General features: G+C 36.9%; 1 protein-coding gene and 1 long non-coding RNA gene across 4 annotated transcripts in view; one reads left to right on the forward strand and one right to left on the reverse strand.

The window, feature by feature from the left end:
• LOC113079833 (granzyme B(G,H)-like) overlaps positions 1 to 2335 on the forward strand; it is a 39559-nt gene extending 37224 nt beyond the window's left edge. The window contains exons 1-5 of one of the 2 annotated variants that reach the window (XM_026252057.1): positions 886 to 1139; positions 1221 to 1368; positions 1478 to 1616; positions 1690 to 1938; positions 2027 to 2334. In XM_026252057.1, coding sequence (XP_026107842.1) covers positions 1082 to 1139; positions 1221 to 1368; positions 1478 to 1616; positions 1690 to 1938; positions 2027 to 2185 — 753 coding nt within the window. In that variant the 5' untranslated portion in view covers positions 886 to 1081 and the 3' untranslated portion in view covers positions 2186 to 2334. Of the gene's footprint in view, positions 1 to 885; positions 1140 to 1220; positions 1369 to 1477; positions 1617 to 1689; positions 1939 to 2026 lie in introns of those variants that run through there. The other variant, XM_026252058.1, reaches the window with a different exon arrangement.
• Positions 2336 to 4583: 2248 nt separating this feature from the next.
• LOC113079838 (uncharacterized) lies at positions 4584 to 8619 on the reverse strand. Of its 2 annotated transcripts, XR_003281764.1 has the most exons (4): positions 8512 to 8619; positions 6880 to 7038; positions 5062 to 5113; positions 4584 to 4982 (listed from the first exon to the last, which is right to left on the reverse strand). It is a non-coding gene; the product is annotated as an uncharacterized LOC113079838 (long non-coding RNA). The 2 variants fall into 2 exon arrangements; XR_003281763.1 differs by lacking the exons at positions 4584 to 4982; positions 5062 to 5113 and adding an exon at positions 6663 to 6719.
• Between the last annotated feature and the right edge of the window lie 3369 nt (positions 8620 to 11988).

The raw sequence follows: 11988 nt of genomic DNA on the forward strand, positions 1-11988 counted from the left end.
CTTTTATGCAAGTATGTTAACTCTGATGGGCCGCAAGAAGAAATGATCAAATTAATACCACTGAAAGGTCAAACACGCAGGGAACACATATGTGAGGCTGTCTGAAGTGTTTAAAGTCACATTAAATGGAAGTCACATTAAACGGGTAAAAGTACAATCCAGGCCCATATTTAGTAACAAAATGGCTTTTTAAAAAAGTGATTTCAGATTTTTGTCAGTATATATTTGGAATGACACATAGGGAAACTTATTTTTTGTTGCTCAGGTCCGAGGATGGCTGCATTATTGTGCGTCAAAAGAGAAGAGGATGATGCTGCATTTTACCCTTGCACTGACTTAGCATTTTCAGAAAACTATGGAGCAGAGGACTCTTTAGACATTTTGGGTTGCCGACCCCTGACTAAACCCAATCCCTACCCCTAAACCTAACCCTACCCATAATTTATTCCTAAAATCAGTGGGAAATGATAGCTGATTAACAAGGGTGTAGAAGCAACTAACCACAATTTTAAGCCTAAAACAGATATTTCCTGAAAAGCTATATATCAATTCTGACTGGTTGATTGGAATGTTGATTCAGGAACATGTTGTACTTGTTGAAATCACACTCGCCTCCTGGGTTGATCTATAGTTTACCTATAATGTAGTTCAGGGTTAGGGTTCAAGTTGAGCTCAGTCAACAGCATATGTTGATCACAACAAAATTAATTTCCAAATTTAATCAATACACAAAACCATTGTAATATTCTGACAGCAAAAGCTACATAATCACATGCATTTCTTATGTTTTTGTCGTTTATTTAAACAGGTAAGAATTTCTGAGATTAAAAATCTCTTTTACGGAAGTGACCTGGCCAAAATGCAAATTATAAAAGAAAAAAAGAAAAACAAATCTTATATTTTGTAGTGTCATGTAATAGTTGATGCAGATAACAAGAAGTAAGAAGAATAATATACTCCTACTATCAGTGTTACTGACACCACAAGCTGAGAAAAAAAGGCTTACAGGCAGCTCAATGTCTCCGCCCATCCTCACATTTATATAGTCTTTGTCAGTAAGATCCTACTGATTGTCTTCATCATGATCATCATCTCTCTGCTCCTGCTGGCCTCTCTGCTGCCACACATGACCTTCACTGGTGAGACTGACTATATAACAGCATATTATATTAATTTGTTTCTGCTGAATAAGCTGACTGACAGCAGACTCTCTCTCTCAGCTCATGTGGATGTGGGTATAGTGAACGGCACAGAAGCAAAACCACACTCCAGACCTTTCATGGTTTCTCTTCAGAAGAACTGGCGACATATCTGTGGTGGATTTCTCATTTCTGATAGATATGTTATGACCGCTGCGCATTGCTGGAAGTAAGACTTAAATTGATGAGTTAAAAATAATAATATTATGAACAAACCTTCTTTAATGATTTTATTGTTCATAATACCAGTAGGACTTTTTTTTTTTTTTTTTACACAGAAATGAGAATCTAACAGCTGTGGTTGGCGCACATGACCTTAGAGAAAATGAAGGCTATGTCCGCATTGGTGTGAAGTCTTACCACATGCATCCAGACTTCAACATGAGCACTTTCCAGAATGACATTATGCTTTTGAGGGTAACAGTAGTTCAAATGACTGTTATTAAATGACTAGACTGTATTTAATGATGATAATGTTATTGTATTACAGCTAGAGAAAGAAGTCGAACAAAACAAGAATGTCATGAAGATTTCCATACAAACAGAGAAAGACATTGAAGCTGATTCTGTTTGCCGTGTTGCTGGCTGGGGAAGACTGAGTTTTAAAGGGAAAAAGATTTTTCGTCTCATGGAAGCAGAAGTGAAGATCATGAATAACACTGAATGCAAAAATAAATGGAAAGACAAATTCTCAGTCTCAGAGATGATTTGTGTCTATGGAGATGGAGGAAGCTGCAGTGTAAGTAAAAACATTGTCGAATTGAGACCATCATTAGTGAGAAGTACTGTATCATTTCAGTCATGTGTTGATCTGTGTTTCTTCACAGGGGGATGGAGGAGGTCCTTTGGTTTGTGGAAACACTGCAGTCGGTGTCACTTCCTTTGGTGACTCAAAAATCTGCAATAGTCGTGAACGACCTGAAGTTTATATAAAGATTTCACCATATATTCCATGGATCTGCTCCGTTATTGCGAAGGATGAGTGATTTTTGCATGAAACAGAATTAAGTATTTACATGTTTAAATGTTCAATAAACAAACTATGTGTCACACATCAATTGTAAGTGGTGCTTATTATTTCAGCCCTATAAAATAACAGTAGTAATATAAAATAACAGTAGTAATAAGGATTCAACTAACTAAAATTAAATCGGCCTCAACAGTATCGAAGTCAAAGAAATTCTTGATAATGATAATCATGATTGTCAGCATAGAATCTAAAGTGAAATGTCTGTAACTTACCAACGCTCTTCTTTCTACACTATTCATAAAATGTGTTTGGACACTTTCTGGCACTTAAGTGTTTAAAACTGAATGAATGTCATTGTATTAGATGCAGAATATCACAAAAAGTAGCATTTGTAATGACACGAGGCCAACATTTCTACATAAGAAAGTGTTCAAGCATATTTGTTTCTTACTTTTGGACACTATAGCTATATATATATCTATATCTATATTATAAGTGAAAATTTAGCAAGCTTCATTTAAATTATTTTTGTGTAATAAAGTTTTTTTTTGTGTGTTCAAATAAATAAATAAATAAATAAATAAAAAAGGCAAGCAAGCATTAAAGACTCTTGGTTTGGTACTTTGTTACTAAATGCAAGGACATTAATAAGTGATTTTTTAACGGAATACTGAATGTGAAAACATCTATGGTTCGTAAAGGTCTGGTTATGTCAGTGAAATTTCATGGGCAAAAACATCCATTGTCTATGAATGGAATTTCAAAATGTAGGTGAGAGGATCTTAATGCATATGAGCTCTATTAAAGGAATTAACAGGAACCATAACAACAGAAACCACAGACAAAATGAAACCACACATGTAACAGCCAGAGCATGAACATGACCAGACAAAGAACCAGAGCTGAACATTGTAAACAATATTATTAAAATAATGTTTTACAAAATGCACAATTGTAGAAGATGTCGAAGTCGAAGATTCAATGCTTTCATAGGATGAGCCAGATTTGACTACCAATCTCACAATCGAATATTCGCAGAGGTGTTACTAAACATGGATCATGCCATTTTGGCTATACAGGGGTGATCAATGTTTGATTTCAACTACGGGTTGCCTTTCGAAAGGGGACTCCACACTGCGTCCTCTAGAGGGTGCACATCATCCTCTTTTTTGTCTGAGGAGACTCTGGCATGATACAGAAGCATGGCACAGAGACGCAGTGTCTCGTTCCCTATCCTCAGCGAACCATGATTACATGTATAACCTGAGACGTTCCCTTTCAAAAGGGAACCCCACGTTGCATCCTCTAGAGGGCACTTTGGGAACGGTATACCAACGCCACCATGCTGAGGGATAAGTGCCTAGGTAACCGTGTCCCCAAGTCAGGACTTGAGGAACAGCATCCCTACCAGTGAAACCGCTAGGCTTTATGGCAGGCTAAAGCTCCAAAAATCATAGACTAACTCACCCGCCAAAGTCTGGAGCTCTAAGAGTGGAGGTCTGAGCATAATGACTCTAAACTGAGAGGAGACCTAGCTACACTCAATGCCAGAGGATTTATCGAGGCTCAAAAAAGAGCCTACACTCCTTATACTTGAGGCTTCAGCAGAATGACTCTAAAATGAGAGGAAACCTAACAACAGTCAACACTGGCAGGGGAGCTCTTAAAAGTGGAGGTCCCTGCATAACGACTCTCTAAAGTGAGAGGAGACCTGGCTACACTCAGCGCCAGAGGCAGTAAGTGAGGTTCAAAGAAAAAGCCTACAAACTCAATCACTACCCATGACGGAGCTCTAGGGCAAAGGCTTCAGCAGAAGGACTCTCTTAAACGAGAGGAAGCCTAGCAATCAACCCTCTTAGAGAAGCTCTTAAGAGTGGAGGTCTCAGCAAAATGACTCTCCAGAGCAAGAGGAGACCTAGCTACACTCAACTCCAGATGCAGGTAGTGAGGCTTAAAATAGAAGAGCCTACATTGCTCTTTCTGCCTACACTCAAAAAAATGACTCTTTAAACTTACTTAAGTCAATTATGGACAGTGGTTCCACACAACCAAATTGTGTTTTGATAACATTAATGGAATTTTTTGAATCTATGCAAACTCCTTGTGTTGTGACAACACAACTGAATGAGGTAGAATCTATGTGAAATAGTAATGTTCAACCAACTCAATTTATTGACTTTGCTTCAACTTAAACTGGTTAAGTTAACTCAACATGTTTTGGTTTATTACAATCTAGCCAAATTTGTTTCATTCTATCAACATAAGGAGGTTTGTTTCAAATTACTCATTTCAATTATGGACAGTGGTTCCACACAATTAGTTCTAGTTACTTTAACACAATATTTTCTTTTTGAAGTTACTCCCTTCAACAAAGCATTTTTTGTATGTCTTGTAATGAGACAAAAGACAAGATGTCACAAATGATCAAAGTGTATTTGTTAAACAAGCAATAAATAATTACACACAGTAAAATACAGTTTAAACCACATTACAAAATTACACAAAATAGCAAATACAATTCTAATTGGCATTCATGGGCAACCAATCAGACCTTATTCCAGGAACAGGAAGTGGCTCCAGAAATAACTTCTTCAGTATTCCAAATGTGTACCTGAGTTCAGGAGGGTTGCTCAAGTTCAGTCCATAAATCAGTCCCAGTAACATGGTTTTACAGACTGTAAACTGCTATAGGTCCTGAAGAACTTTATCCTTTAAAACTCCAACTTCTGCTGGACTGTCTTCAATGATGCAGCTTCAAATAGATTCCCATGAGTCTTCTGGATCACCTCCTGACTGCTGGCAACGTCTGTATCCTAGAAGTATTTAAAAGCATGGAGAACTCAAATGATTGTGTATTAACTTTAACAAATAATTTATTAACCTTGAACTCACCATATACTCCATACTGCTAGGGTCTTCATTTGGATACTTCAATTTCATTAGTCTGAAGATGAAAACAACAAAATTTAGCCTTTGTTTTTTTTTTCTAAAATTACATGAAAAAAAGTCAGTCATTCATCTTCTTATGGGAAATCCAGGCAAGCAGTCAAGATGGGATTCTAACAAACATTACAGTGGAAAATGTTACACATCTGGACCCTGTATGGTTAACAACAGAACTGGAATGTTCCCAGACCCAGAAACATAGTAAGGACATCAGTAAAACAGTCCATGTGACACCAGTGGTTCAACCATAATTTTACAAAGTAAACAAAAATACTTTTTTGTGCAAACAAAATTAAAACAGCGACTTTATTCAACAATTCTTCTCCAAATCGCATCTTCCACCATTATCAACAGCACGTAAATAATTCATGCACATGGTGCTGCTGACCTACAACACGCCTGCACTGAGCCTTGATTACACGCAGAGGAAAGCAATGTTCATGCCTCTTGTTACTGTCCATAATGGCAGAATATGTGATTTGGAGAAGAATTGTTGATTAAAGTCGCTATTTTTGTTTTCTTTGCACAAAATGTATTCTTGTACCTTTGTAAAAGTGTGGTTGAAGCATTGATGCCACATGGACTGTTTTACTGATGTCCTTACTATGACTCAGTGAACACTTCAGTTGCATTGCAGCCTTTATGGAGGTTCAGAAATCTCTCGCATTTTCATAAAAATATTAGGGATGCACCAATTGACCGGCCATAAATTGGAAACCAGACGGTTTTTGCTTTAAATACGCAATTGGTAATCGGCCGGTCTTTGGAATTTTTTTCAGCCGATTTTTCCGGAAGTGCGCCCGCGTGCTCCGACTACATTACTTCTGTGTGAAAGCAAACACATCCCGGGATTGATTCCAGCATTGAACTCGGGTCGGGGACGTAGTAACATTGCTGGGTTCAATCCCGGGACAAGCGCTGTGTGAACAAAAGCCAGATCTAATGCCGTGTCGTAGTGATGACATTATCGTGTGACTCTTTTACTGGCTGTTTTGAAGGAAGATCAACGTTCACTGAAAAAAAAAAAAGTGCAAACTGTATGAAGCAGAGATCAGTTAGTTCCTCACTTTCCACGGTGACACCGAGATCGTTCGCCAGATTCAGTGAAAGTATTACCTGCCTAATGTTTTCGACTCGTACATTACACGTCACGCCCTGATGTCACGTGTCGTTACGGGATCTGTATTTGCCGGAATCGCAGTGTGAAAGGGGCTTTATTGAGCTTTCCCTCAATTTTGGACTGTAGACTGTGGACTGTCCTTCCTTCTTGTTTGTTGCTTAAAGATAAAAAAAAAAATCGTCCAGTTTGCTTGTAAAAGAAATCGGTATCGGCCATGAAAAATCATGATCGGGGCATCCTTAAAAAATATCATAATTTGTGCTCTGAAGATGAATGATGGTCTTACGGGTTTGAAACGACATGAGGGTGAATAATGACATGTTTATTTTTGGGTGATCTAGCCATTTAAACACACCTGAACCAGCTAATCAAGGTTCTTGGGAATTTTAAAACAAAAAAGTCTTACCTGAAGTTCCAGGCAGGTGTGTTAGAGCTGAACTCCACAGAACACTGGCTTTCCTAGAGCAGGTCTGGACACCCCTGCCTTGCATCAAAATAAATCTATCAGTTTATAGATATACCACATATTTTGTATTTATTGTATTAATAAACCTTATCTTATCTGTCTTTTTTTGTCAATTTCCAGTAACCAGTGAGAGAATAATGTTTTAATACAAGGTTGTGTTGAGTGCAGTTGTTCTTACCTGTGTAGTGGGCACCAAGAGGGTTTCAGTATTTGTCCAAGGTCTCTTCTTCAGTATGAAAACATCTTCGTAAATTTTGCAGTCCGAATCAAGTTTGGCAAAGATTGTTGATTCTAATGGGCCTATGGTAATTCTGGATGTCTCAAATTCTGCACAAACCTGTACACATGAAGTGCAATGTGTTACAAAAAAAAAAAAAAAAAATTGAACAGCAAAAACCAATTCAATGATCAAAATATTAAGTGATTTATTTGTGTGAGTGATGAATAGTGTCATGTTTACCATTCCTAAAGGAGGACCTGATTACATATCTGGAGCATATGTATAATGTGAACAGCTCAGAGTAGTGTCCGGTTTAAACTCAATGTATGACCACACCGCCATGTTCATAAACAAAGCTTCAAATACTCCCACTGTGCTGAGCCAGGGCTCTCAAAACTCGGTCAACATCTCATGGTTGGACATTTATTGATTATTTATCTTTTTAAATTAGTTAAAATATACATATTATAACAAATAAAGGTAATTACTTCCACTTTTTAAAGTCATTATGTATTACTAATACAATTAATTTATACAAATATATTTGGCACACAAAATGAGATAAGAGAGAAACTCCTATTCGCCATTTGATTAGTTATATGAGGAAGTAGCTGAATGACAAATCATTCTGTCTCTTAACATCTCTTATTGTAAGCCATATGTATAATATAAAGTAAAGGTAAGTGATAGGACGTTTTATTTTTGGATAAACATTTTATTAATAAATACAATCTCTCTTAAAATACCTTATTGGGTTATGATAATCAAAACAGTTTGGTTTGATCTAGCGCAGAACTAAGACTTTAATGAAATATTTCCCCCACTTATAAAATGATTTTATTATTAGCTAGCTCCATACCGGAGAGCTGCTTTATAAAAGGAAATCAAGTTATAATTCTAGCGACACTTACTCTGTATTTTCATGTTTAATATTGAAAAGCTATCGATTGCATAAAGGACTGTTATATAAATAAACGTGACTGGACTTTTCTTTACTGGAGTGCCTGGAGAACCTCAGAGTTCGGGCAAACATCCACATCTCTGTGTTCTTAAGAGCTGCTTTTACATCGCGGTCAGTTTTGTGTTGTGTTTATGCAGTTATTGAGAGGAAGGCGTGCAGTATATATTTACATATTCATCCAAGGTTCGGATCGGGTCGGTTTGCCTCAAACTGAAGTGCTATCTTCTTCTTTTTAATTGAATCAGGAGAGTGTATTACAATCTTGCGCTACAGCACCACACTGGTCAAACTGCATTAATGCAGGCTTTCAAATCAGGCAGATACGAGATCAAACCACTAACGTTACTCAAAAACATTTGCTGAAAATTTTATTTTTATCGTCGACGTTGTCGATAATGTCGAGTAATTGTTTCAGCCCTAGTGTATATATATATATATATATACTAAAGTAAATACATTACAGAGAGTCGTGCGCTTTCACATCTCCCAACGCTTCAAAATCATCTATTAACGGTGCAATAAACCGATTACACAATACTAGACTGCAAAACAAAAGCACCTCAAAACAGAAACTCTAAGAGAAATTAAAGACTTTGACTTAACACAATAAAAACTTTAGATTTTCTTACCTGACTGATACCTCTTGCTCCCCTCCACACCGTCATCAAATGCGTTGGAAATCGTCACTTCCGGTTTTTTTTGAATCACGAAATTAAACCCTTTACGTTACTTTAACGATTGATAATTAAGTAAATTTTAAAATTAAACATTTTAAGTTGATTAAACACAATACAATTGTGTTTTGTCAGAAAACTAAATATATTTGTGTTGTTTTAACAAAACATATATGTGTAAAACGAACAGTGCCGGAAAACCATTTTTTTGAGTGTAGGCAGGGCTCTGGGGAGCGGAGGCTACAGAAAGATGACCCTCTTAACGAGAAGAAGCCTAACACTCAACCCTGGCAACTGAGCAAGTGAGCGACTGCGGATATAAAAGTGCACCTGTAAAACACATCGTCCTCTTCTTTGTCTTCAAGAGACCTTGTGTACGAAGTACATAGACGTTTGACTCACGAGAGAGAAGGATGCGCTCACTGTTGCAAACAGAAAGAATGTTTGCACGAGCGTGTTCCCCTCTCGGGGGAGTTGAACAAGCGTAGTGTGATGCATTCGTGGTGGTTTCTGTTCTTGCCTGATTCTGGAGGGAATTAAGTGTCTGAACAGAGTGTGTATGGCTCTAAAATGAGACGCTGTGAGATGTGATTGCATTGAAATTGCCTGATTCTCTTTGAGAATTTAGTGCCTCTCACCCGCGTTTCGGTACTCGCGGCTGCCGAGGCAATTAATCAGGCCGATCATGGGGATTGTAGGTGGGAATGGAAGGAATCTGACGAGAAAAGCTTTTTCTTCCAGAACTCCTTTTTGTTTCCACTTATTTTCAGAATACGAACTGTGTATAATGTGGGTTATCTACATTACTGATGAAATAGGCTCCTGACTTGAAAAAGGTAATTTTTTTGGAGTTGTTAGGATCTGGTTGAGCCTCCTCTGAGCCCCTCATCCTCTCAGCCCAGGTGTGATGCTCTCTGTGAGCCTCCCTGATCAGCTTGAGCCTGGTAGCTCCCCTCCCTAAAGAGTGAGGGTTGCTATGCTGAAATCACAGTTCAATCAGGACCACTTCTGTCGAGTATATTTAATGACAATTATAATTGCATTTTTCAAATGATGTTTCATTACATCATAATTGTTTAGAAATTTCTATGGTTTGTCGTTGGTGGATGATATCTGTAAACCCTGAATCATGCAAGTTCATCAAGATTTCAATATACAAGCTCTCCATAAAACAAAGAAAACAACCCCCGCAAATGAAAAATATTTTAACAATATTTTAAGAACCACATATTAGACAGACACTTCATATTTAATGGTATTTTCTTATTTTTATTGCATTTAATGTATTGTACTTTCAATAAAACATTTGCAAATGGGTTTTATAAGCTGATTTAATGCATGTTTTACACTGACTTTGTATTGCATTTACACACTTGACCAGCATGCAACACTAGCATGTGGTGTTTTGAGCACTTTAATGGTAGAGTTCAATGAATTAAGGTGGGTACAATATATTAAGCATATCAAATATATCAAATAGACAAAATAATACAGAAATAAAGCTGTAAAATTATTAGGCTATAAAACACATAAAATGCTAATTCCAAAAATGGAGCCTTGTGCAATAACAGAGGTGTTTTTTTTTTTTTTACATTTTATTATCGGTTTAATAGTATTATCATAGTTAAATCAATGAATTTTTATCGTTAATTGTGGTATTAAAAAAAAATCTCAAAATAACAGGCACAAAGAGTTAATTGGTCTGAAACCGAATGATTAATGAATGTCAAACTAACGTTACCGCAAGCATCATGTAATGATCTCATTAATTTTGTTCATGCCATCTAGGAACAAAATAATTGCGCTGCTCATTCTTCTCATTCCCTGTTGCCACCCCATTTATAAATCTGATAATATTTTTTAAGTATATTTTATGTTCATAGCCACACGTTGAAGGCCAAGGAGACCACCAAACTCCTCTCAAACAGAAATCGCTGATTTAGAATCCCCTCCCCCTCACAGTCACAATGGTTTCATCCATCACCAGCATGGCAGCGACCCCCGCAAAATTTCACCAGTCAGTGGCAGCAGGGCAGCCTGAGCAGGCTACACAGTGCATCTGTCTGCAGTATGCAGTGTCTCGGAGAAGAGAGGTTGAAGAGAAGCAGTTAGCAGTGAGTTTAGAGGTAAGTTTGACACCAAGTCGAAAAAGTCCATAAGCAGATAGTTAACCCTGCAACAACCACATAGATACGTTATTTACATCCGCAACGTTAGTCTAGCTCTTTGTGTGTAGTGTAGAGAATAAAACGCATTCAATAAAAACCTTAGCACTTTAAATTATGAATAATGTCCATGGTCCCCCTCCTGAAACCTCATGCTACCCCTTTGCCACCCTAGGAAAAAATCTCTAGATCAGCCACTGTTGTCAACTGTAGCAAACCCCCAAAACAAGCACCAGCAGCTCTTCCAGATTGTAAGAAAATGTTAGAAAAGAGAAAAAAAAACTCACTCAACTTGCAGGAAATGTTCTCACTCCAAACACGACCAGCTCCGCCCACTCACTGGCACCATGCACCAGAGAGAGAGAGAGAGAGAGAGAGAGAGAGAGAGAGAGTTTGAATTTACAAAAGCTTTAATTTACAAAACAAATCACCAATTTAAATTTGCAATCACACAGCCTCAAGTAACAAGTTGCAACTCAATACAAATCAATAAGGTGTAAATTATTTTTCAACAATTGCACATTGAGTATCATTACAGCAGCACCAAATACTTTCAAAAGAAGACCAATACATTTATAGTAATACAAATCAATTAAAATAATAGATTGCACCAGGTTAAAAACAACGTTTTGTGCTATATCCTGTTAAATTTTCTTTCTCCTGCTCAAATAGATGGTCATTTTTGCTTGTCCCACCACAAAATTAAGCAGATGACATTTTCATAGAAACATATTTACAACCTAAAGTGAAAATCTCTTGTGAGAATACTACATTGCAATTTTAAATTTAAAAACAACATTTAAAACAGAAAACAGTAGTTAAAGACTAGTTTAATGCTGCAGTGCTTAAGTTACCTTTTTGTCACCATCTGTTTCCTTTTCCTTTTCTCGTAGAAGACACATGATGCAGTACTAAACAGTCTCTCGTTGTCAGTGCTTGTAATGTTTTTTACGTCTTTGACAATTTAAATGCTTCCACACTGCTGACGTGTGCTGTATTAAAAAGAGTGCACGCCTCTCACTATCATTGTTCGGCACAATTTTTTGGTCTTTTCGCTTATTCATACTTTTTCTATTTTTCCTTTAGAAATCATTCTAATATGCTGATTTTCTGCTAAATGAATATTTTTGATTTTTATCAATGTTTGAAGGCAGTTGTGCTACTTCATATTTTTATGGAAAATTTTATATATTACCATTTAGTCTAGGCTAATATATACAGTGTATATTAGGGATGCCACAATTCTCATTGTAATATTTAAGCATTC

The sequence above is a fragment of the Carassius auratus genome, unplaced genomic scaffold (assembly GCF_003368295.1).
Source record: "Carassius auratus strain Wakin unplaced genomic scaffold, ASM336829v1 scaf_tig00029436, whole genome shotgun sequence".
NCBI classification, from domain to species: domain Eukaryota; kingdom Metazoa; phylum Chordata; class Actinopteri; order Cypriniformes; family Cyprinidae; genus Carassius; species Carassius auratus.